The following is a 27,899-nucleotide window of genomic DNA, read 5'->3' on the forward strand; positions in this document are numbered from 1 at the left end:
CTTGGGACGAAGAAGTTATTGCTCTTTATAATGATTCCAATGAAGCTACAATTATACCATTGACTAATCCTTTTGGAGTAGAACCCCAATGTAGCTTACGCTTCCCTTGAGGCGTTACAAATAGTATCAAAGTCTATCCCAATCAGGAGTGTGAGACATGAGCAATGCCATTTGTGATAGAATGGCTAGACAAGAAGGTAGGAATTTAAGAGGAGGGAGATTGTGATACCCCCATATTTAGTAATAAGTGTAGGTGGTGTATAGGATTTTATATTGTTTGGGACAGAGAAATTCTTTCTCTTTATAATCACTCAATAGGGCTTCATTTGTATCATTAACTAGCCTTTTGAAGTAAATCTCATATGTGATTTGGGCCTCCCTTGGGGCATTACACATATTTCCTATAGAATCTAAAATTTGTTGCAAATGAGCTTTTGAGACAATTATTTCTGACAAACCCATGGCAAAAACTCCTCCATGCAAAAACTCATATTTTTTGTAGTGGGTCACTTCTAGAGAATGAAAGCTTTTGTGATTTGATTTGATTGGTTTGGTTGATTTGTTTAGAGCTATACTTGTGAATTTAGAAACTTGCTAATTTCTTGGCTAATCATCCTTATGAATTAGCAATAGTCTTATTATTTTATTCCTACAATTTAGTTTTAAGTCATGATTTTACTAAAAGAAGAGACCCTTGAGTGCTTATTGCAACCCCAAAATTCTTGCCATTGTAGATTTCTTCTATGCTATATATAATTATGCAACTTACATAATCTTGAAGGTATTAAATACCTACAACTCAATTAAACATTAAGGTTAATGAAAATCAATCTTTTGTTGATTCAACGAGTCCAATATGTTGATATCTCTTTTATAATTGCATTTGATACACCCATATGGCATACTTTAGTTAATGAAACTCTACTTGATTAGTAGACAATAGGAGAGCTCAGGTGAGGTTCCGTGTCTCTGCTACTATCACAGGGTTGGATTTGCATGTTTGAAGCATGTATTTGCATCCTGCAACGGCCTCTCCAACTGTCAAGTAGATACATTCTTGACCCATGTTTTCAACAAACTTGGATTTGTGCAACTTCTTCATCACCTCGCCTCCAGGATTGGCCAATACAAGCTAAACAGACATGATGAAGAAAGGAAAATTTCGTAACTTAATAGGCATTATGAATAAGGGAATAGAAAGAGGTATAACATTGATCCATGTAATGAAAAAAGTCGAAGAGTAAATATAAAATAAAGAATGTACCTTAAGCCCTCTTCTATCAATAGCCTTTTTGATCTCTTCAAGCATGCTAATTCCACTAGTATCAATGTTACCAACAGCTATCAAACAAAATAATATTAATGCATGTTAGAGTTTGAGTTTTTAATTCGAAAGAGATTGTATTAATTCTTTCAATGATTTCCAAATCCATCACTTACCACTCATAACCATTATTACATACTGTAAGCAGGTCTCCCCCGAAGATTTAATTCTATCTTCCTCTTCATCGATCCACCTTGCAATCCTAAGAGGTAAGTAGTGAATTTTTGTTAGTTCTTTCTGCCCAAAACAGAAAGTTTGTTTCTATTTACTTTGATTGAGGACAAATTTATCTCATGATAACTAATAAAAGTGCTTTATGATAATATTTAAGCTTTTCCCTTGAAAGGATCAGTGAGGTTCAAAATCATTTTCAATTGACCAATGAGGCCATTTTGTTCTCTCCATATAAATTTCATCACCTTTAATTAATCTATCATACATACATTATTTTTCACATTTTATATTTTTATGTCCGAAAATAAATTATGTATCCAACTTGTAAAGGATAATAAATGTCAATTATTTACAAGTTTTAACTTTAAGAGTCAATAAATGCTGAAACTTGTTGAGACACAGTATTGTAGTTAATTTATTTTTTATATACTTGTGTAATAATTATTTATTTAATAAAATCTGAGTTTAATTTCATATATATAACAATTTTCAATATAATAATTATGAGTTAATTTATAATTTTAGTATTTTCAGTATTGGTTTGTGAGGACTGACATATATGTATATATATAGTCAAGGCATTGAATCAATATGAAATTATACATTCTATTAAAAGCAAAAACAAGTTTAGAAGGAGTATATGTTTTATTTATCATATAGAATTGAATTTTTTGCTAGCTATAGGGGGATTGACTTGAGTTTTGTTGGGGATGAATATAGTGTGGAGGAGTTTCTTTTGCACATATTTTTTTACAAAGCTGTTTTAGGACAAAATAAGAAAAAAAAAATGAAAAGCTAGAAGTTAGCCCTAATAGCAGTGCAGAAAACTTTAGGCACTGATGAAAGTAGGCTTTACATGCATGCACTTTTTCCAAAATTAGTACTATGTAAAAGTAAACCTTATCAATTATTTTCCTAATTATCATGTTACATGTTACAATCTAGATTTAGTATTTACCTCTCTCTCAAGTAGCTTGCATTGACAAAGTAAATGGGAGCATCAATTTGGAGTATAAGAACTCCAGGAACATTGCTAGCATTTGGATATTGTTCAGCATTTCTGAAAATTGTGGAATTTGGAAGGTTTCCAAGCACCATGGTCCTTGGTCTGGCAATGAATAAAAGTACCCTAAGCAAAGATATCGCCATCTGCATAATTTGAACATTAAGAAATTGTAATCATTAAATTCTCCATTTTTGTGAGTCAATAAGTAAACAAAGTGCATATATGGTGTGTGAGGAATTAAGATGTCTGACTCAATTGGTACAGCAAAACCCTACAACATTTATTCAATATTTGATGCTGCATGTCAAAAAAATTTACACGGGCAATACTAAGTATTGTAGAGTTCACTTCATGTGTTTATCTCTACTCTCACTTGAGGCCTAAGATCTTAATTCGGATGTGAGAGGCAAGTGTTTCATACCGCTATAACTAGCCCAATCTCGACGCTGCCGAAAACCACTCCAATGTATGCACTGATGCACACTACAAAGTCAAATTTGTCAACCTGCCATAGATGAATGGCTGCTTCGTAATCTATTAGACAGAGCATTGCGGATATGATTATGGCTGCCAACACAACAAGGGGAGTGTAGTGGAATAAAGGAGTTAGGAATAACAATGTAAACATGACAGCAATTGCCATCACAATGTTTGATAATGCTGTCTTGCATCCTGCGCTGTAGTTTACTGCTGCTCTTGAAAATGGACCTAAAATTGCACCAGAATTTGATAGATTATAATTAGGCCATGAAAACATGCTTACGTTAGGCACTATTTTATAATAAATGCAGCAAGTTAGAAGTGAGATCAGATGGAGAGAGTGCTGGTGAAGCCACAGCACTACTTATAGGAGTCAAGGAAGCCAAGGAAAGGCATATAGGAAAAGTTGTAATTGAAGATGACTCACTGCTCACGCTAAAAGTAATGAATGAACCAGAAGCTACTGCAAACTGGTCTGTTCAGCCTATCATAAAGGATTTCCTGAATTCATTTCTAAGTTGGCAAACTAGTAAAATTCATTGTTTGAATCCATGCGAGCATTCAATTGCATAGTGGGCAGCATCCAATAATCTTTATGCAAACATACCCCTCATCTCAATTCTCCCTTGGCTCCTAGACTTCCATGGTGGTAAAGACCCCCCAGGTCTACAATATTTATTCTGGTCTGTAATGTACTAACTGTTTGGGTTGATGAACAATGCTTGTATTTTTTTTTTTTTTTCCTTTTTTTAAGATAGAGAGAGTGCATGTAAGGAGTGGCTTGCATGCACCTGTGGTGAGGTAGCAAGAGGTGCATGAACCAGCAATATTCATCATTCCAAAAGCAATCATCTCTTTGTTGCCATCAATATGGTAATTCTTGAACATTGCAAAGCTTCTTCCTACTGCTATTCCTTCCTGCATGCACATGACCATAAGCAGTCCCTTCATCACAAGTATTAGCTCGGTGTCTGATCAATTCAATCAAAGTAGCAAAAGGAGTGCATGCTTACAGCGAAACCAATGACACCAGTGATGATGCCGGTTTTAATAGTTGCTTTGAGATAAGGAGAGAAAAATTCTAGATCCCCCAACGACACTGGATTCAGCCCCTTCTTCAACTCTCCTACCTGATAACAAAAGTTTGCAGCAGCGTCATACATCAGTTTAGACCTCTTCACCATTCAAATAAGACACCGATAAAATAAAATAAAAAATTACAAAAAGAAATTACTACCAAATTAAAAAATTAAAAATTAAAAATAATAAAGGATGACCGTCCAACCAAATTTGTGAAAGGAAAATGATAGGGAGACCAAGAATGATGTCGGCCTCCATTTTTACCGATACTTTTTTTTTTAATAGTTAAGAAAGTAACTATTAGTGAATTATTTTTTTTAAAAAAATATATTTAAAGATATTTAAAAAATATTTGAAAGAAAAAATCAAAAATAAAAAAAGTGCTTTTGCACTTGTTGGTACAATGTAGGGCACCATTCTCAATCTCCCTAGCATTGATTTTTGTGATCAAAACCTTTCCTTCAAATAAGTTTCGAGTTTTTTCTTGTTTGATTTTTTAAAAAATTCTCACCTATTTAAAAACTTTAACAATATATAGAATTTGATTTTTATTAGGATTCACATGATCATAGCTACAAATTTAACACAAATTTGATTTTTGCTTTAAAAAATATAATTTTAGCTCTAAAACATTTTAAAAGCCAAAGTTATATATTAAAGAAATTCATATAAGCGTGTAATAATCTTTTAATATTCTTCTTTGGGTCTCTTTCAAATTTTTCTTTTTTCTTTTTCTTTCCTATGATATATCTTTTTTATGCATGACTTGCTTTTTACGTTGCTTCTAACAACAATCGTTGTGGTTAACTGAAAATGAGAAGTGATTTGCACAAGTTTCAAATAGATAAATTTCGCAAGCCCTTATATAGAGCCCCACCTTAAAAAAGTATAACAAAAACTATTTTTTATTAGTGAAATTCAATTTTTAATAAAAAGTTTGTCTATTCGAAATTTGTACTTAACATTACTCAACAGAAAATATGTTATATATGCTTTTCTTTTGTTAAAGGATAACTCCTTTTTTTTTTTTTTAAATTACTATAGATGTACGTCATATATGATCTCCAATTGATAGATACATTAATAATATTTCTACACTTCATATTCTTTTATAACATTATGGTATTATATATTTTAATATATATATATATAATGAAAGTATATAAAAATAATTTTAATACTTTAATAATAATAAAAATAAATAAATTTCTAGATTCGACGTTACTGCAACTTCATACCGACTGCCCATTTATCACTGAGAGAGACGACAGAGAACAGAGATTCAGGAAAATTTGTAAGCATGACGTACGAGTGAGTTATTCTTACCACTTGAACACCATGTTTCTCAGCATGGATTAGATAAACGAGAAGGCTTCCCAAAACGACAGACGTCAACGGTGCTATCGCTGATATCCAAAAGAAGTTGGGCTTTCTCTTACTCTGTATTTTGTGAAACATGGACACAATTAATATTATAAGATCTTCTTTTTCTACCTCAATTCAAATTTCTCTGTAAAATCTAGAATATAATAACAAAAATTCTACAATAATTAGGAATTAATTAAAAGGAGCGGGCTACTCTGTCTCCTGAGTAGCACCGCTCTATTCGACCGCACGTTTTTTTCTTTTTTAAAAATATTTTACAGGACGTACATTTGAGTGCGGTATACTTTGAAATGCAAAGTAGTTTTTTCCTTAATTAAAATTAAAAGAATCAGAGATTTTTGTATTAATTTATGTTTACATTGATCATGTCAAATCCATGCATTTGACGGCCTAGCTAGAGGCTAGCATTAATTTCTAGCTTCTAAATCGATATCATGTTTGGTTGGTGCAATAAGATAATGAGGATCGAGGGAGTGCTTGAAAAAGAAGAAAAGTTCGTCAGTTGGGTTAGTTAATATCAAAGAATTGCCGAGTCACCTTATCATGTTCTGCTTTCTCAGTACAGACTAGAGCATGCATGCGCAGTTTGTCTAAAATGGGGCAGGCAAGGACGTCAAATAGTACAATTTCTATTTAGTTTTCCAAGTTATTTTCACGCTTTATATATGCTTGCTGGGGCTGAAAGCAAGTGCATGCATAATATACTAGGAGTACTCAAACTATAGTTGAAACTTTGCTTAACTTGGGGTGTGATCGGGGTTAATCATTTAGGGTTGAAGTAAGACACACGACAGGTAAAGATATAAAAAGTTGACGTGGGTTTGAGCCTAATGGAATTAACAAAAAAAAAAAAGAGAAAATTGGTAGTTGCTGGTGAAAAGTACTTTGAGAGAAATGCTCATATTCTACTATTTATAAGTAGGTAGATAAAACATCTATTATCATGGATGTGACCCAGTGACCCACTATATAAAGTTATAAAGATATTAAAACAAAAATACTACTTTAACATGAGAAATAATACTTGTAGTGGTAAGTATATAAACGTCGTATAATTATTTTGAAAAATTTGAATAAATACAGGACTTACATGAAAAGAAATTAATTTTAATAATAGATTCTACTAATTTTCAAAAATATTGCATGACGGTTATGCACTTCACGACTGTATAGAGCATTACTGTTTTTATTTGTGTTAACTCATACAACAATTCCGCATGCAACAATAATCTATTTAACGTGTGTGAATAAACGGGTTTGTAAAATAGAAAGTTTGGATCATGGAAAATTAGGTTAGATTCAGTACTTACGAAGTATCTGGTGCTGATGAGAAAGAAAAGGGAACAACATCCCAGAACACCGCTTTCCCATCTCCACTGTAATATCCACCAATCATGAGATTAAATATTACACAAAAAGGAACGAAAGAAAGACATTAATATATATAGAAGAAAATAATCTAATTTCTTGAATAGAAATGAAAAGTCAGCTTCCTAATTAATTAATGAACATCTCGTAAGTCATGAATTAGGTATTAAATCCAGTTTAAAGACACAGAAATTAGCCATCAATATTTGCAAGAGAGTGACAATATATAGACCTATGTATATATTCGTATTCTTTTTCTTTTTCCTTATTAGGTATCCACAGATGCTGATCATGAAGTTGATTCGATCGAGTTGTTTCGATTAAGTTGTTCATTAAAATGGTAAAAGCTACCTACCTCATGTGTCTGGCTGAAGACAGAACGCAACACTGAGACAAGATCCGTTGCATGCGTGAATTGATCCAGGCCAAGGATTTCTTTTAGCTGTTGCAGGCACACCACAGTGGCTGCTCCTGCCATGAACCCTACTATGGTTGCATGCGATAGAAAATCCACGATAAACCCTAGCCTAATTCACCCACGAATTATATATAAGGATAGGTGAATCGCAGCAGTATTGTATGAATGTAAGAAATTACCAGCAGAGATCAGAGAGAGAGAGAGAGAGTGATCAAGCATAATACGTCTCCTTAACACTTTTCTTGCCGAATTAAGTGCTTAATTATTACTTAATTTTTCTTCAAATATTTAGCAAACTACGTGTCCTTTTAGATTGCAATGCTTAAGTACTTTTTGTTACTTATTATCGTTCATCTTACCAAACCTGAAGATGGGTTAAGAAAAAGGAGAAACTTGCTGATATATATATATATAATTATCACTTTCTGAACTTCCCTTATTATGCAATACTCAATTTTCTTTTTCTGATGGATTGGGCATGCAATTCTAACCTTAATAAGCCTAAAGAGGCTTGGAAAACACCGGCGAAGAATGTCGCCGTGAAAGCAAGGTGAAGATAGAGCTTAGGATTCTCATTAGCATTAACTTCATTCCCCAACATTGAAGCCAAAAGAAGCGATGGAACAGCTACAGTCCCCACAGCCAAGTCTCTGGAGCTGCCCATCATCGCATAAGCCAATGGTGGAACAAAGCTCGAATCTGCAGTTTTTTTACAAATAAAATTATTTAAAAAAAAAAAAAAAAAGAAGAAGAATGAAAACATGACTTGAAAACTACTCGATCAGTTATATATGCGTTTGTGTCAAATTTGTAAAGCACTCACACAGGCCAAGAATAGGAGGCAAATTGGCAAGCTTTGCATAACTGATCCCCTGAGGGATTGCCAAACTAGCAACGGTGATCCCAGAAACAAGATCAGATTTCAGGAACTCAAAAGTATAGCGAGGTGCCCATTGGAGGATTGGGAAGAAGTAGTGCAGTCCTAGCACGAGTTTCCTCGATGGTGGCTGGTTCTTGAACTGCCTTAATGGGTCATCAGGAAAGAAAGTCTCTTTGAGAGAGCACTTGAGTGACTTCACAAACGGTTGCGGGGGTGGAATAGCCACGCGGTGCGTGCACTCCATGTTCAAACTCAGTTTGTATTTTGTACTTCTGAGTATTGTAAGAAAAGGAAAGGATAGGATGCCAGGAGGGTTTGGAGCTTTATATAAAATGGGGAATGGTGCATGTGTGCATAGGATTGGCCTTTAGAATTTGAATGCTTACGTACGTAAATTAAGGGTCCCGCCTTGGAGAATAATAAGTGTCTGACACGTTTACATGATGGCTTTTTGTTTCAAAATTTTTTGAAGAGCCCACCTCGGTCGTGATGATATACTTCCTAATGCGAAAGATCATGACTCATTCATGAGATGGCAAATATCCCAGAAGTTCCGTCTAATATTGTATGTTGTTTAATTCAAGTGATGGATCAACATCAAAGCAGCCTTCCCTAAAGCCAATATTGTTCCATGCCCTAGCTGCTTGCAATTACGTGCATGGTATAATTCGATTAGTGGTAACATCATTGATTGGCAAACTGTTCGATCAAAATTCTAAGCATCTTACGCCACATGAAGTGTGTTTGCTCAAAACGATCTTCCTCTGTTTAACCCTCAAAAGTTGCTTTAATTTATAGTAGAAAAAGATCGCTTTAATTCGAATGTCCACAGATATTATAAAGGAGGAGAGACCCATTTGTTTTTTGACCCAAAAGAAGTGAACTTTTCCTACATCATATCTTTGAGTCAAAACTTCAAACGTTTCGGAAACTGCCGTTAGACCACCATGACCAGAAAACTGTGATGCTAGTAGTAGCTCTGACACTTCCACCATCATGATCACGCAATACACGTAAGGGTTGCAACGTACGCAAGTTCTTATTTTCTGACGCATGTCATGTTGAGAATCATGCTACCCATGCAATTGACTATATGACTCTCCCATATCTTTTATATATAAAATTGGCTATCTAACGGATAAACAGTAATTTTTTATTATTTTTTGTTTATTTTTTTTGTCTCTCTTATTAAGTTACCGTAAGTATCCGTTTATATTTAAGAAAATAATAGAGTTACGTACAACCGGGCTACGAACCCATTGGGGAACCGACTGATACCATGTCAGATTATATTAATTAAAAAAAAAAAGAGGCAAAACCCAACATAGACGAAATGGAAAGGAGGGAAGAATGTAGATTTCAAAGCCAAAGTTTTCGGTTTGGAGAAGACCTTGCAATCGCAGATGTTGAAGAAGATGAGTGCCATTTCAAGTTCACCTTCCTAACCTCTCTCTCTCTCTCTCTGAAGAAAACATTACACGCTCGGCTCGTCAACAACTAAATCTGCTCATCTTCGCGTGAACTGGTAGATCTCTCTGTTCGTCGGCTTCATGTGGGTATCTCCGTGGTTAACTTCAGGTAAGATCTTCGTATTTTAATAATACATTTAGTTTTGGCGAATATTTTTCATTCTTGGTTCAATATTGCGATAAAGCTTGGTTTCTTCCTTGGACAGATCTCTACCAAATACTCCATTTTTAGTTAGATCCCTGGCAAATACTCCATTTTTAGATAGAACAAGTTATATCTTGATAGTTAACAGATCACTATGATCCCAAGCATTTATGTATGGAGTAAATGGAAAATCCTTACAGAAGTAACGCATCGAAGTGCAGAAGTAAGAACAAATCAAAAGAAAATAAGACTGAAAAAACAAAAAAAATAGGAAGAAAGAATAAAGGGAAGGAAAAGCCAGGAGCTATTTTATTTACCATGCATTTGCTTTAAATCCTAATATATCCTCCAACGTATATATTTGAAGGTGCAATGAGTGCCCACCAAATTCTTAAATCCTTTTAAATTCATGATCAAAATGGACACCCACCAAAACTTATTTATACCAACCATATTTGAAGGCCAGAAATGACTTCTATTAAACTCACAAAAAGTATATGCCTTCCTGTTTATTCTAGCAGCATATAAGTATTCGAAGTGCCTTCATTCAATACTTGCTGCACAAGATTTTGATCAAAGAAATATCATTGCAATCCTCTATGTTCATTGCACAGAAAAGAGCAGAAATATTTTTTTTTTGCATAAACAGGCAATATTTATCAGCGAATACAATTTGGGGCCGAAATAGCTCGTTGGCTGGAAATTGTGTTTTTACTGAACATCAATTGACATGAGTTTTGCATACGCTCAGGTTCATATTTGTGAGACTGGTAAATTTATCTATTAGGCTGATAAAAGACTTGGTTTAGGAATATAACTATGGCATTAACTGTTATCAACGTAAAAGTTATAGGCCTTTGTGGCTTTTGTTCAACAGTTGTGCTGCTGCTGTATGTCTTATTTCATTAGGTTGATTCTCTGCTGCTAAGTTTGATTCTCTTCAAAACTGTTTTATTTCATTATGTTTCAAAGATGATCATATAATTAGAGCCTTAAGTTCCATTCAGGATAGTTTCCTATGATCATTGTAAAGTTGTACACAGACACTATAGATGTGCTTTAGTATTAAATTTGTAAAGAATCCTCAAATTGTAACAGCATTTCTACCAAAAGTGTAGAGAATGTTGATTGCCCCTATGAAGTAAAGAACCATTGTTGTTGGTCTTAAGTGCTTCACTCCCTCTACCTTCAAACACAAAAGAAAGAGAGAGAAATAACTTAAGGTGAATGATAAAAAGAAAATTATGCTAATTATGGTTGTACAGCTCTCATTTCCTATCTAGATCAAAGTATTCTCAATACTGCTCTATATTTATGTGACTTTGCACTTGACAGGTCTACTTTATCTGCAACTCCTCACAAAGCATCACCAGCAATTCCAAGAGTTAGTAGACCAAGCAGGGGAGAAGTCGTTAAATCATCCTGCTTCATGACACTCTGATTAGTCATTAAATCACTCCAATTGGTGGAAGCCTTGTATCTTCGGCTTAGAATTTTGCAGTTGACTATTAGCTGCAGTTGAATAGCCGTTACTTTGTGTATGTAGTGGTCGAATTGTATTTGATTCTAAGAAACCAAATTAATGAAGTATTGTAGTTGGGATATTCATTCATTGGGAATATTTGAAACATTAAAAAACCAAGTGTTCATGCTTGAGAGGCTGTTGTACCCTTTTATGTTTGTAGTGGTGTTCTAGCATTTAATAGCTTAATGATGCCATTTAGATAAATTGCTGGCAAAATAGTGAAGTCCTTTATAGTTTATTCTCATTATTAAAAGAAAATACCACAAAAAAGTGACTTCTTGACTTCTTCAACTTGCACAAGCTTTCCAAAACTTGCACCAACCAAATGGAATGGAAGATCAAACCTTAATTGCAAATATCCAAATATCATGTTTGAAAAATGCCAAGGCATGTGTGGGATAAGCATTTCCCCATCTTATTTGATAAACAAATTTAATCGAATGATTGTGGTAGGGGTTCTGTTCTAACCCAAAATAATAGGTTAAGGAGAAAAAGAGGGTAAAAATTCGCTATCCCTGTTCTTTGTTTAAATTTAGTAAGCAATTGTAGCCATAACACTAGGATCTCAAAGTAGTTTTATAAAAAAAAATATATATATATATTATTTTTGTAAAATAATTGTTTACTACAACTAAGCAAACGTACTTTGTACGTTACTTTAACCTAGTATATATATATATATACACACACACACTTATAGGGTTTAGATACCCCACATTATATAGAAAAAATTTAGTTGTAAGTATAATTATACACTAATACGTACATCAATATAATGTGATTAGTCAAAAAGGAGATTTTATTAAAAAAAATATTAATTTAAATTTTAAATATAAAAAAATCAATATTGATACGCAGATTAGTACACAACTTTACTTGTATATAGCAAAACTCCGTTATATATATTACACAACAGTTCTGCTAGGTACAAGCGAAACTTTGCAACCATGTATACCCATGCTGAGGTTGCATTATTGTCAGATGCCTAATATAATAAAAAAATTAAAAAAAATAAAACAAAGAAGAAGGAAAATGAATAGAAAGAAGTAGATATTGGCTGATTTCATCTTCTCCCTTCCTCAACACAGGCAACTCAAATATTCAGATCCCTTCATCTCCCCAAATCCCACCAACTCTCTTCCTCTAACCTTTGGCAAATCTCCTCTGTGCCAATAGTCTCCTCTGTGCACAACAGTCTTAGATACTCCATTCCCATTATTTTTGTTAATTCCGATTTTGCAATTTTACGCTTCCTTCAAGCGATTTTGTGCTCCTATATAAGTGATTGTTTCATCACCAGTTCAAAGCAAAAGCTACCAATTTAACCAAACCAACCTCAACTACTAAAAGTAAAGTTTGGTTTAGGAACTTGCAACCTTGTGATTACACTTTGTTTAAAAAGGAAGTGTTTTTTTTTTTTCGTAAATAATGGATATATACAACCATGTAACCATAGAAAGAGAACCGTGCAGGTAGTTTTGGTAACCTAGGATTAAACCTATGATTGTTGTTGCACTGAGGAATCAGCATGTACCAAAACTAGGATTTTTGCAATTTACTTTGCAATCATAAGGTTGATGCTGCTCCACTAATTTTCGTGTTAGGCTAGGTAGTTGTTTCTGAGTTCTATCGCTTTGTATATAACCAATCGTAATGCACAAGTTGAAATGTGTTAATGGATGCTATAAGGGTCATTGGGTTTTTAGTATTGAGGATCCTCTAGTGTTTTACTAGTACATAACTTAATTTGGGGTGGTGGAGCTTGATGAAGGGTTCGTTGTGTGAGCTGGGCTTATGGGTCACTAATCCAACCTTATATGAGTCAGGCATATCCAAGTAGCAAGTGGGATAGCTCTTCCATAATTTGAGTTGTGTGTTAACTGAATCTGGGATGCTTTTGGATTTTTTGAACTCTATAAATTCTGGTACTTGCTAGCTTTAACAAGTAGTTCTAGTTAAAGGCTTAAGTGACTTCAATTTTTCTAGATAATTGTTATTGTTCTTAAATATTGGTAAATATTCTGTAGATGGAAAAAGGGTACTGGTGCTTGCTATGACGTTGATGGGTTATGCCATTATGAGGTTTTATGGTTGCTTTTATTATGTGGGGTTTTATGAGGTCTTTGCAAATTATATTTTTGATGTGGGGTTTTACACGGATTATGTTTGCATGTTAGGTTTGGAGACTGCCCAGAAGAAAACCATTGAGCCTCTACCAAAGACTTGGCATCTATTACAGTGATCATCATGTTGATGCACTTGTTTGCGTGCCAAGCTAACAGCACCTTGCCATTTTGATGTGTTTTGTGTCTGATGTTGAGGGGAGGGGGTGTGTGTGAAGTCATTGTACTGGTTTGCCATTTTAATACTTTCATCCATATGACAATACTGGCATTTAACTCTTATATAATGTGTCAACTTAACTTCTTATGCAAATACAGAATATGGCCATGCTGATATAATGCGTTGCTCATGTGTTATTGTACTCATCTATAATTTGCTCATAAAATGCAAAGTTCTGTAAGAATCTTAATTTCATCATTGGTAACTTAAATTTTCATGCAGGATATTTAGGATCTAAACTAAAAGGCATATAAAGAAGTTCTATCATGTTCTTATTGGCATAACATACTGATTTAAGCTTGCTTATTCATGCCATCAAAACTTGCATGAAGGAAGAAAAATCATTGCTAGAATGCTTTATCTATATTCATGTAATCGGGTAAGTGCTCAAGTAGAATTGCTAGAATGCTTTAAGAATAGCTAGAATGCTACCATAAATAAGATGACTTAAGAAATGGGTAATAATTGGAGCCACAAATACCACGGATGCATTAGAGCACCAATTACAACCACTAATGGAAAAACAAAATCCAGTTATTTAAGCTCCTTCAACATTACAAGGCTAATATGTAAACTTCTACCATACACAGGGTTACAACATACTAAGGTCACTATGGTGACTACATACACATGGATCTAGTCTATACATTTTTTGAGCTTTTGTCCAACTACAAACAAAGCTCTTCCTCTCTTCTTCGAAGCTCTTACTCATTTCTTAACCTCTGAATTTTTATCTTCACATGTTCTATTTCTATTTCCTCACTGCTATCTACCCATTTGAAATAGTTAAAGGGCTTTGCTAGACGCAGTCGGCAAATGCAGTCGGCATGCAGTCGGCTGTACGGAATAAATAAATAAAAAATTATAAAAATATTTTTTTTTTCATGGTTGTACAGAATGAATAAAAAAAAGTTATAAAAATAATTTTTTTTTCATATAGGTCCCATATTAATTCATTTTTTTCAAAGCGACTGCACGCCGACTGCATTTGCCGACTGCAAAAATCATTTCTCATAGTTAAAATATGGTAATCCCTGAAAGAAACCAAAAAATTAAGTATGTAAAACAAACAAACCATATATATGTAAAATAAATGAACTTTCCAAAAAAATTTCTACCTGTTATTGTACTTTGGACATCTAAAGAATGATCATCCGAGATTTTTTAGGGTATTTGAAGTTCTAAGTACAGCGGGTTGACCACAGGTGCATATTGTGTTGTTCACCAAAGTACGATTAACAAGAGAAGATGAAGAAGTTGACATTGACATCCTATCAATTAAAGAATCAAAATAAGTATAGTGAAGAGGTTTGTGATTCCAATATCATTAGCAAGAATCACTAGCAAGAAAAAAAAAAATTAATCAGTAGCAAGAAGAGATTTGTGGATCCAATATCATACTTGAAACCATCCTTTGTTGCAAGACTTGCTAAACCTTGCATGTTGACATTATATCAACTATGAGTTTTGGAGATTATATCTCAAAATCATCAAATTAAACTGAAAATTTTCTATGAGTTTTGGAGAGATTATATCAACTATGCATGTTGACATTCCAAGCTCCAAAGGATCAGTTTTTCTTTAATTAGAAGAAAGACTATTATATCATAACAAAATCTGGTAGGTAAATACAAGAGGGAGGTATAGGAATGTGCATTCTCATGATGACAATGTTAGTCAACACCCAAAATACATGGCATTAAGTATTCATCCCACTTCTACTCAAAGCTCAAATCTAATTCAACAATGAATTGGTTGCAGAAAACACCTCATTACCAAGAGGATTACTTATTTTTCATTAATGACCAAAACACATAAATGCTAAAAAAAAGAAAAAAAACAATAATATATATTGCACCTTTTGGTTCATTGGAGGGGTACAGTACTTTTAGATCTCTCTAGCATTATTCACAAGTGCAAATAGTGGATTTCACTATGATATAAAAAATCATTGTTTCCAACTTCTTATGTCTCTGCATCTATTTACTTGTTTTTATAAATGTATCTATTTTTTTCTTTTTTAGTTTCATTAGTTGCTTAGTTGTGGGAAATAAATATTATTATCAATGGAGACATAGAGAGCTAGAGAGAGACAAAGGAGAGGGATCCTCACTCGAGAAGACACTGTTGAACGGTGACCACACTGCAAGAAGCGTGACGCAAAGGAGAGCGGAGCTCGGCCTGGGCTCGATAGGAAGAGGCTTCTGGACGACGAAAATTTCCAGGGGATGGATGAAACAGTTTGAGTTAGGGTTTTCTAAATGAGATTTGGGAGAAGGGTGCGGAATGGATGAAGGAGAAGGAGAAGGGTGTGGGAATGGATGAAGGAGAAGAGTGATCTAGGAAAAATGTATGAAGGAGAAAGGGAAGGGGAAGGAGAAAAAGAAGAGGAAAGGTACGGGTGGAGATGCATACGAAATGTTAAGAGAAATCTAGTGGGAAGGGAAAAGGGAAGGGAGGAGATACGAAATGGGTAAGGGTTTTGGTAAACGCATAGTTTTAATAAATGGATTCAAAAAATTTGAAATCCCACTGGTTTATTTGCATTGTCGCTGCCTGATGTCTAAAACCGCATCGTTTCATTAATTTAAAGCTGACTTTTTGACTTGCCACATTGGATCAGTGAGCTATGGGTGCGTAGGACTGCTTACAAGCATAATTTTCCATTACACAATCTTGCACAACCGCTTCCAACCCCAAATATATTTTAAAAAAAAACTTGAGCCAAATAATTTCACAACCTGACATTCTCCCCAGCCATGCGTAATGCCGACACGACATTGTAGTCAGTGGTTGCTGCTGATCCGTGATCGTCAACGTTAACGAGCTAGGCACCTCAAATACTATTCAATGTTGCTCGCCTACCAAAGGGAAACTACGTTTGAATTCTCCTACGCTAAGCCCACAAATCATGGCTCACAAAAAATACTAGTCAACAGTATCATAGGCCGATGGTGAACACCAAGGTACGTGACCTCCACATCCAGCTCTCTCTCTAATATATCTCTCTCCCCCCTTTAAACTAAAATTCATAACTATGCAAGTACACATCTGACATCAGACACCACAAGTTGCTCTCCTAACATCACCTAAATGAAACAAACGCTTCACTCAGGAGTGGAACCAGAATTTTTTTATTTGGGAGGCTAAGTGACATAACTTAAAAGCATCTAAGTTATAGTAGTTTCCCTCTATTTGAGTGCGTGTGCATTATCAAAGATATATTTCATGACATGAAGAAATAATCAATAGTGTACTCACTCAAAATCAATCAAATAATAACAATTCAACATTGTTCTACAAATATATTACAAGACCAAAAGCAAAGGATAAAATTAATTGAGCAAAAATTAAACTTCTTTATTGATCTAAAATTGAATGTTATAAAGCCTTTATAATTTAGATAGTAATTAATAGCCATGTGAGATTTGTTGCCTTCACTCCAAGTTGTTAACTCGATGGTAGCATATACTTTACTAACAAAACTAATCAAAATAGGCTAGCTAGTGGAAAACTTGAAAGGAAAGTGCAAATAAATAAGATAAATGAGGTTATAAATTTACCAAATAACTTGTAAAAAAAGACTAAGGTATTTTCTTGCCACTTATGAGATGTGGAAACAAAATAAAAACCAATATGACTATATGAGAATGTGATATTTTATTTATGATAAAAAATATACAAGTATGAAAAAATTGTTGAGAAACTAAAAAGAAACCTAGAAGACTAAGTACTAAGTGAGTAAGTGAGATTTTTTTTAATTTTTTGGAAAGACAAATCGTCTTTATATTGAGGACATTTTATAAAAAAAAAAAAAACTATATAATAAAACGGGTTTATGAAAAGTTTTGTGGGGGCCATGGCCCCCAGCCCTAAACATGGGTCTACCCACTACACCTCATCGCCCACTACAAGTTATTAAATTTTGTCTCAATCCCTTATTTTCAGGCATCCCTATATTTTATAAACAAAGTGGTGTACTTAAATGTATTGTGGCGCATCGTCCCTTGTATAAAGGTCCCGAAAAGGTTCCATGGTACCAAGGGTGCTAGCTAGGCAATCAACACCCAGGATTTGGTCGGGTTAGGTGTGTCTCATCCAGATGGTAGTGCACATGTAGGATGTAGGTATAAAATAGTAACAGAAAAAATAAAAATTTAGTCAGTAAACTAGACCTTGCAGTACCAAAGTCTATAACACATTGTAGAAAGCATTACTATCATTTCTCATAAATATTAGCATAAAGTTACATACAACCCAAAATGGTATGTTCATCACCTAATAGATGGCAGATTGAATACAATTGGCTACCCCTTTCCAAAAGGCTAAGTACGACTAACCAAAATGAATGATAGAGATAGATCTCTGTCTTCAGGGTTCGAGTAGGGTTGGCTCTTCATCCTCAAGGCATCACTCCTGGTTCTAACTTTACACCAAATTATATAGTTCTGACAATGAAACTATAGACAGGTTAGATAGTCATGATAAAAACTGCTAATCAAGAATAAGGCTCCTAAAGATGCAATGAATAGTTCATGTAAATAGAAAAAATGCACATATATGTATGCTTGACGAGGAACCACCCTCTAGGACATAAACACATGGTTCTGTAAAACATGACTAGGAATCACCCTCGTAATCATGGTGATGAATCGCCATCTGAGGAGTTACCTTCTCGTGCATTGTACTTTAAAACATGAATATTATTTAGGTGAGGAATCACTTGTCTCTCTAATTTTTCAAATCCATAAAATCATATTGGTTTCAATTGGTACGATTTCCAATGAAGAGATTCATCACATAAATATTAGTCACACAAACATTTCTTTGCCTGATAAGCAAACAAACAATGAGTTGCTCCACCATCTGGGAAATCCCTTTTACCTGATCGGCCTCATGCAAGCCAACTCAACTCTCGCACATAGATAACATGTTGCACTGGGGATCGTTTACCTAACAGCCAACTCAAAGACACAACCATGTGATACGCTGAGAGATTCTGCATCCCAACTATTAGGTGAGACCAACACGATACCACCACACTCCAATCATTCATGGAGAATCCCTTTACTCGTTGGAAGCTCTGGCGACATCTCACAGGAATGGGCACCAGAAACTCACACAGAGATATAGATACATACATCGGGATCATGAATCAGTGAAAAACAACAACACATTTAAAGTCATGGAAAACAAGTAGTGAACATAAGATAAAAATAATGGTCCAAAACATATTTATTTATGTCAGAAATGAGGAGGTTATAGAAAATGCAAATGCCTCATACATACAACATTCACCCCACATTCTCCAATGCTGACGTAGAAGCTAACCTACCTCACATCTTCAGGCTCACTATTCAATTGTATCATTCATTCCTTGCTTCCTTTGAAGATTTCAACTTTACGAGGTCTCGGTGCCTTAGATCGTAAAAGTGAGATTTTGTCTCATGTCTAAATTCCTTTTACAGTTCCACTTGCAATAGCACGTCTGTTGCTTAGTGTTTAATAGCCTCTAATGGGAGTCCTCCACATTAGCAAGCCCACACAAAAATCATAAGGATCAACATACTAGATGAAATCAAAATTTCTGCACAATCCATTCCATCAACATAAAAATCACTCAACCAAGGTCGAAACTCTGAGCCCCTCACAAACTTTAGACCAATGCGTTAGTTGCAAGATCCATTGCCCACCGCCTCATTTTGCATCACCCACCAGTTCCTTCACCACCAGCTCAATGGATCCATTGTCATCAATAAAGGAAAAGGAAAAAAGAAAGAGAAAATATGTAAGGATGATTTTTTTCTTGGACAACATATGAAAATGAATTAAACAGCCCCACTTTCTAAAATTCTCTAAATTCTCCTTCGTTAGCACCACTTTCTTTTTCTGTCTCATTTTCCTTCTTCTTGTTTCCCTAATTTTTTCCACTGTTCTGGTGCTCCAAAATTTTCATCGTGATGCTTTCTTTTAACTAAATCTTCGCAGATCCAAACCCAATCATTTAAGAAAAGAGCAGGAGGTTAATTAGATAACAAAAAAGAAAATGGAGATAAAGCAGGAGCGGAAAGATCCAAATCTTCACACTTATAACTAAATCTTCGCAGATCTAGATCCAATCTTTGTAGGAGAACCATAGACTTGTAACTAAATCTTCGCAAATCCAAATCCAATCTTTGTACTTATCTAACGATTGGATCTGGGACTAAAGAAAATGGTTGCTCCAACTTTTTCTTCTTCATTCCATTCTAGTGGGTGTATCTTTTGTTTGACTAGTCTGTGGTGCGATCATAGTGGAGATCAAATGGGATGCATGCGTGACATTTTTTTTTACGGCTGTTATTTGGGAGAAAATAGATGGACCGGTTTGAATTTTTTCTCTTCCTTTTATAGGGTGGAACTGCCAGATATCCTTTTAACACATCTCTGGCTCCAAGTATACATGAATAGAAGTCTTTTGGAATTGACTATCATACTGCAGGATGATAGAGACAAACAACCAGGGCATTCCACCTGGCATCGGGCCATACATTTGAATTCAGATGATATGACTTCCAAAGTCATAGTACTTCCAGCAAACCCACTCTGGATGTGAACCTTCCAGTGGAGTGTGATAGAGCTATACAGGAACCGATAGGACCAACTATTGCCAATAGGAACTGGCCACCGGAGTCTAGAATTGGTGGAGAATCGATCAGCTAGCTGTAGGAAATACAAGACTATATGCTAACAGCACCATATCTATCTAATTGAAATAATATAAAAAGTATTTCAAGTTTGGTAGAATGTTCCGAAAAGACAATGATTGCTCTTTAAGTCATTAGAGGACTTCAAAGGTTTGTCTACTCTAAAAGCTGATTCTTAAATGTACATTACTAAACTAATGAGCCATATTCCATATCATGTAAACAACCCTCCGCCACCCCTCCTTAAAAAAAGGATTGTCATGGGAAAAGGAATGTTGTAATAGAAAACTCAACAAAACATATTATTTTCAATACAATCACCATCTATTGCAAAGATGCATAAACATTGATTTCAATCAAAGATGAAAGCATGAAAGGCAATTGCCTTTCTACAGAAATCGAGTGAAACTCCTACTACCATTTCATTGAAGATGACATGAGGGAAAAGCACTACAACGTTTTAAGTATCTTCACAAAATTCTAATTGAAGGCAAAAGGAAAATGGATCTGCTAAATCTTTCTACGTCTTCTAGTGATTGAAACCCAAAACTTGGGGTGGATGACTTAGTATGCAAGCAAACCACACTATTCTCTCACAATACAAAAACTAAAGCTTTCAATCTCCTAGCTTTGAAATAGAACTCTAGCTATAGTCATTACTTCTATGACTATATTCTACCACTGGAGTCAGTTATCTGATAAGTTTAAGATAAAACCCAACTTCCAACAACCATTATTTGTTTCAAAATCTCTAAGAAGAAAAAGCAAACCCATGATTTTCATACAATTCAAAATCATAGAAAATTTTTTCTTGTACCTATAAAAGTGAGGGAATGGGTTCTAGTCAAATATTCAAACTCGAAGAAGTGAAATCGACAAAGGGAAATAGAAGACTCACATTGACCAAACCTACTACATTCCTTCGTGACTATGAATGCACCGAGGAAGAATAGACAGACACAAGTGAGGGAGAGAGGGCATATTCAAACGGGAGGGAAAAAATAAACAAGTGAGAGAGAGAGGTCTACGGAAGTGAGAGAGGGAGAGAGAGCTTGAGATTCAGATGGGGAGGGGAAGGTCAATACTGAAAGGGTTGATTTCGTTACTCGTGAGGGAAAGATCAATTCTTCAGCCTTTTTGCATTCTGCATGTAGGAGAAGCCATAATATTATGTGTTCTGCTTGAGGGGCAAATTTGAGCAATGGCTGAAAAGCCGTGACATGGCAACTAGATCGGGTTCGCCACGTCACGATGCGTGTTGTTGGAGTAATGGACAGGCTTAGGAATAGAATTTATTTATTTTTTATTTTTTATTTTTTATAATTAAAACAACAAACCTTCATTCAAGAAGAAGATAAGAAACATAATCCAACATAGTACAATTACATGGCAACATCTATCATAACTCTAGAATTAATAAATTCTGGACAAGATTGCCACCATTGTAACATATCTTCAATAAAGTAAGTATGCCGTGCAAGAAGATAGGGGCAGTTTCGTTCCCTTGATGACCAACATGACATACATCATATGAGCCAAATTGAAGAAAAAGATTTTGAACTCCAGCTATCATGTCAGGGACCAAGAATCATGGGATGGGAGTGATTGATGCTTACCATCAATAATTAAATAAATGTTATTTCCTTTCAATAAATTTATGCTAGAATTATGCTATTGTAATTTTTCTTTTTGTAAGAATGGGTTATTGCCTATTCCATCAAATGCTGTTTGGCTATTTAATAACTTGAGGCCAAGAATGACTAATATATCATCAGTATTATCTTCAACATTGTGTTGATTTGGAGTTGTGGTTTTCCTTGAATTAAACCAACTAAGGAGGCCTAGGATCCCTCGAAGTGTCCTACCAAATTCCATCATAGGTAGAGCATATAAGGACGATTTTTGTTCTCTACCCATTCATAAACCTACTACGCAAACTCTGGCACGCAACAACTTTGTATCAGAGCTAGGTTTGCCTGACCACCGTCTCAAGCAAGTAGAGAATGAGCTTGGCTCATTGGTTACGGGCCAAAAGGAACTACAACAAGCTATGAAGGCTAGTGAAGAACGTCTCTTGAAACATATGGAGAGCATGTTTGCTCGTTTTTCTACGCGAAGTGGAGGACATGATGATGATGCCAAGTCTTCTTGTGGGCCTTGTCGTAGCCTTTCGGGAGGCTCTCTCGCACCCAAAATTACTAAGTTGAACTTCCCACGTTATAATGGCATGGATGATCCAACCGGATGGATTTGTCGAGTGGAGCAATTTTTCGAATTCCAAGGCACGGAAGAGGCGAAAAAACTCCCCATGGCCGGTTATCACTTGGATGGCAATGTCCAATTGTGGTATCAACGTTTCAAAAATCAGTGAGAAGGCGTCAATTGGAAAGTTTTTAAGTACGATTTGCATTTACGATATGGGCCTTCAAGATACCAAATTGTTTTTGGGGATCTCACCAAGCTTAAACAAACGGGAAGCGTCCGTGATTACCAAATGGACTTTGATCATTTGTTACATCGAGCTGGCCATTTGTCTGAAGAACAAGAAGTTGGGTGCTTTGTGAGCGGGTTCAAGGAGGCAATATGAGTTGATGTGCAAGCATGTAATCCAATTTCATTATTTGCCGCTATCAATCTTGTACGACTCTATAAGTCCCGTTTGTATGACCAACAAAAGGGAGGGTACGTGGAACCTCAAAAGGCTCCATCCACCATGAGACATCCACCCTTACCCTCAACATCTCTTACTAGAGCTTGTACCCCCACCATTTAGAGGTTGAGTTTGGCTGAGTTGTAAGAAAGGTTGAGTCCTTCTATTGAAGAGTCGTTGGATAAGACTGCCATCGAGGAGGAAGCAGAAGAAGAGATTCCTAAAATTAGTTTTCATGCTATTTCAGATAATGTGGCACCTCAAACTATGCATTTTTTTGGAAAAATTGGAGATTCTGTGGTTACAATATTGGTGGATTCTAGTAGCACTCATAACTTTTTGAATTCAAAGTTAGCTACCAAAATAAGAATTTATCCTACAAAGAAATGAGAATTTTCGGTTCAAGTGGCAGGTGGAAATAAAATGAAAAATGAAGGATTGTGTGAAAGGCTCCCTATTTTAGTGCAAAAGGTTCAATTTCACGTTGATTTTTACCTTTTACCGGTGGAAGGATGTGATGCTGTTTTTGGAACTCAATGGCTTAAAAAACTGGGTCCAATTATTTGAGAATTCAATGAGCTATGGATGCGATTTTGTTGGGAGGGGAAAGAAGTAGAGTTATGTGGGACAAGAGGGCCTAGCAATAAAATCATGGGTGATCGTGATTTAGAGGTGCAGTTGCAGAAAGGAAAAAGAGTTTTTTTATTACAATTCAATTCCTTAAACTTGGGAGAGAAGCAAGGAGTTGCGGCAACAAATTTAAACTTGGATTTAATGGCTATTTTGAATCAATATTCGGCCATTTTTCAAGAGATTCAAGGCTAGCCACCTCAGCAATCTCAAGACCACAAAATTCCATTGGAAAATGGAGCTAATCCAATCTCAGTCAAGCCTTATCGGTATCTCCATTACCAAAAAAATGAGATTGAAAAAATAATCAAGAGGCTATTGTCATTCGGTGTGGTAAGGCCTAGCACGAGTCCATACCCGTGCTATTGGTTAAAAAACAAGATGGCTCTTGGAGGCTTTGTGTGGATTATCGGGCACTCAACAACATTACCATCATTGATAAATATCCAATACCCATTATCGATGAATCATTGGATGAATTGCATGGTACACAATTTTTTACAAAGCTTGATTTGAGGTCGGGGTACCATCAAATCCGTATATACCGAGAATATGTTGGGAAAACAGCTTTTCGCACGCACCAAGGCCACTACGAATTTTTAGAGATGCCCTTTGGTCTCACTAATGCACCGGCAACCTTCCAAAGCATCATGAATGAGGTATTCAAGGAATTTCTTTGTAAATTCGTCTTGGTATTTTTTGACGATATTATTTTTAGCAAATCTTGGGAGGATCACTTATTACATGTTGGTTGTGTGCTACATGTTTGCAAGCTAACAAGTTTTTTGCCAAGCGTGAAAAATGTCAATTTGGACAAGAAGAAGTAGGCTACTTGGGTCACATGATTTCTCATTGTAGGGTAGCCATGGATCCAGAAAAAATTTCCTTCATGATGACATGGCCTAAACCAACCAGCTTGAAGGGGTTGCGAGTTTTTTTGGGCCTCACTGGTTACTATCAGAAATTCATTCACCACTATGGAATGATCGCTCAACCCTTGACAAATATGCTCAAAAAGGATTCTTTTAAATGGAGTGCAGCCACCGAGCAAGCATTTGAAGAATTAAAAATGGCAATGACATCCGGACTCATACTTGCTCTACCTGATTTTTCTCAACCATTTATTGTGGAATGTGATGCCTCTAGCGTGGCTTTAGGTGCAGTGCTCATGTAAGAAGACTGACCAATTGCTTATTTTAGCCAAGCTATACATGGCAAAAATCTTGCATTATCCATATATGGGAAGAAAATGTTAGCCTTGGTTAAGGTAGTCCAAAAATGGCATCCACATCTTTTAGGAGCCAAATTTATTATTAGGACAGACCAAAAAAGCTTACAATTTCTATTGGGTCAAACCATTACTACGGGCTGCTCAGCAAAAATGGTTGGTGAAGCTCTTGGGATTTTCAAATTCACTACAAAAAAGGCAAGGAAAATTCAGCCACATATGCCCTTTCTTGAAAATTTGAAATTCATGCAATATCTTCTCCTATTCCTAATTGGGTGGATCCCATAAAATCAGAAATTTCAGATAATTCCCATTAGTAGGATTTGGTGGAGAAAATCAAGGAAGGAGAAGCATTAGGACCATGGCTATTCAAGGAAGGATTGATTTTATTTAAGGATCGGATTTATCTCTTGCCCACATCCAAATTGATTATTCCTATAATCAAGGAATTCCATTCCAACAAGCATGAAGGGCTCCACAAATCTCTCCACAGAATCAAATCAATTTTTTTTTTTTTGAAATGCATGAAGGGGCATGTACGAAAATTTATCCAAGAGTGTGATGTTTGTCAAAAAAATAAGGTGGACTAAGTCAAGCCAGCGGGTTTACTCGGTCCTCTCCCAATTCCTCACCATGCGTTGATAGATATTTCATGGTTTTGTGGATGACTTGCCAACATCTAGAGGTAACTCTATCATTTTTGTGGTCGTTGACTGATTATCCAAATATAGCATTTTATTCCCATTAAACATCCTTACACGGCCACCACGATTACCCAAATGTTTTTTGACCACATATTCAAGCTTCATGGCATACCCGAGTCTATTGTGTGTGATCGTGACCCAGTATTCACAAGTTCTTTTTGGAAGAATTCATTCTTATTAAATGAAGTTAAATTCAATTTTAGCTCGGCTTATCACCCACAAACCGATGGTCAAACCAAAGTGGTCAACAAGACCTTGGAGATGTATTTGCTGTGTTTCACTAGTTCTAAGCCCAAAGAGTGGGCGATTTGGCTTTTGTGGGCAGAATATTATTACAATACAAGCATCCACTCTTCCACCAAAAGACACCATTCGAAATTGTCTATGGGCGCGAACCTCCCACTTTACTTGCCTATGTTCATGGCACTTCGCGTGTGGAGTCCGTTGACAAATTTCTATTTGAAATGAATGTGGTGATTAAGGATGTCAAAGCCAATTTGAAAATTGCATAGGAGTGAATGAAGAAATATTATGCGAAGCACACGGATAGAAGTTTTCAAGTGGGCCAATTTGTCTATCTAAAATTGTGCCCATATCATCAGCTTTCATTGGCTCAACAGAAAAATTTCAAGCTTAGTCCCAAATTTTTTGGTCCATTTAAAACCTTATCTAAGATTGGCACTGTTGCATATAAATTTGAGTTACCTCCAAATCTAAATTATACCAGTTTTCTATGTTTCCCTCCTTAAAAGGAGGATTGGAGATCAATAGAAAATCTCTCCCAGTCTACTTGAATTACTAGCAAAATCAACACTCCTCCCACTTCCTCAAGCCATTCTGGAAACTCACAAAAAAGGAGTAGAAATTGAAGCTCTTGTTCATTGGCAAAATCTCTCTCCTACTGAGCCAACATGGGAGAATTTGGCAAAATTGAAGACACTCTTTCTCCTTGAGGACAAGGAAATTTTTAAGGAGGGAAGAGTTGTCAAGGACCAAGAATAATGGGATGAGAGTGATTGATGCTTACCATCAATAATTAAATAAATGTTATTTTCTTTTAATCAATGTTATTTCCTTTCAATAAATTTGTGCTGGAATTATGTGATTGTAATTTTTCTTTCTATAAGAATGGGTTATTGCTTATTCAATCAAAAGTTGTTCGGCTATTTAATAGCTTGAGGCCAAGAATGAATAATATATCATCAGTATTATCTTCAACCTTGTGCTGATTTAGAGATGTGGTTTTTCTTGAATTAAATTAACTAAGGAGACCTAGGATTTTTTGAAGTGTCCTACAAAATTCTATCCTAAGTAGAGTATGCAAGGACGATCCTTGTTCTCTTCCCATTTATAAACCCACTACGAGGTCGCAAATTCTGGCACGTAACATATCAGATACTCCTAGTTAGGTAGATTAGTATCTTTAGAATGAATATCTTCAACAATAGTTAAAGAATTTCCTTTCCAAATCATATTATCAGATTAGTCACACCCATATGCAAAATTAATTATAGATCCCTTAAAGTTGCTAGAGTTTCAATATCATCAACTTCAAATACTGTATTCCTAATAAGCCATCAAAACATTTCTATAATCCACTCCAATACCAATCAACTCAGGTTTGAGTTTGGGTGTTGAGAAGTGTTGAGATATATTATGAATAATAATGAAAAAGTAGGTAAAAAGTAATAATAAAATATTAAATAATTATAAAAAATAATGAATTGTAATAAAAAGTAAATAAAAATTAATAATAAAATAATAAAATATATTAAAAAGTGTTGAAGTATCCTCAACACTACTCAACACTACAGCCTCAGAAGACAAACAATTGAACACCCTCTACTAATTATAAAAATTAAAAACAAAAATAGCTGCACACGTGGAAAGTAAAACAGAATGGTACGGGTGTAGAGAACCGGATCCCCTCTCCCTACACCCCACCTTTCACTTTCAGTCACTCTCAAGAATCTCTACGATATCAAACAAAATGTTATTATGACCTTTGCTTTGACCCGACCCAACCCCACACCCCCCCTCCCTCCTCCTCTCTCTCTCTCTCTCTCTCTCTCCCCATCTCCGTCAGACATTAATAGCACTCCCATCATTTTTATTATCTTATTGTAATTAGAAAAAAAATTATTATTTTTCATTCAATTATTAATATTTTTAATCAGTTTCAAGGTTTATTTCATGTTTTAATTAAACATAATTTATTTTTGAGATCATTTAAATCATGTCAAAACAAAACTCAAGAACTAGCATAAAAAATATAGATAAATAAATAAATAAATTTTTAAATATTTAATAATCTATTTTAGAGCTTGTTTATATTTAAAAAATATTTCATCTCATTATTAATTTTATTAAATATTTACATAAAATATAATAAAAAATTTAATT

General features: G+C 35.1%; 1 protein-coding gene and 1 long non-coding RNA gene across 3 annotated transcripts; one reads left to right on the plus strand and one right to left on the minus strand.

Moving 5' to 3' along the window:
• Positions 1-816: 816 nt before the first annotated feature.
• Positions 817-8,426, minus strand: LOC122318355 (sulfate transporter 3.1-like). 2 transcript variants are annotated; one of them, XM_043135634.1, is made up of 12 exons: positions 8,060-8,425; positions 7,728-7,935; positions 7,174-7,345; positions 6,761-6,826; positions 5,391-5,504; positions 3,998-4,114; positions 3,776-3,902; positions 2,926-3,212; positions 2,457-2,647; positions 1,441-1,526; positions 1,265-1,341; positions 817-1,132 (listed from the first exon to the last, which is right to left on the minus strand). In XM_043135634.1, the coding sequence occupies exons 1-12, from the start codon at positions 8,358-8,360 to the stop codon at positions 950-952; spliced, it is 1,929 nt and encodes a 642-aa protein (XP_042991568.1). In that variant the 5' UTR covers positions 8,361-8,425; the 3' UTR covers positions 817-949. The 2 variants fall into 2 exon arrangements, with proteins under 2 accessions (XP_042991568.1, XP_042991569.1); XM_043135635.1 differs by lacking the exon at positions 5,391-5,504 and having other exon boundaries at positions 8,060-8,426.
• Positions 8,427-9,366: 940 nt separating this feature from the next.
• Positions 9,367-11,459, plus strand: LOC122319178. Its single transcript, XR_006245032.1, has 2 exons — positions 9,367-9,694; positions 11,066-11,459. It is a non-coding gene; the product is annotated as an uncharacterized LOC122319178 (long non-coding RNA).
• Positions 11,460-27,899: the final 16,440 nt, after the last annotated feature.

This window comes from Carya illinoinensis, chromosome 8 (assembly GCF_018687715.1).
Source record: "Carya illinoinensis cultivar Pawnee chromosome 8, C.illinoinensisPawnee_v1, whole genome shotgun sequence".
Lineage (NCBI taxonomy): Eukaryota > Viridiplantae > Streptophyta > Magnoliopsida > Fagales > Juglandaceae > Carya > Carya illinoinensis.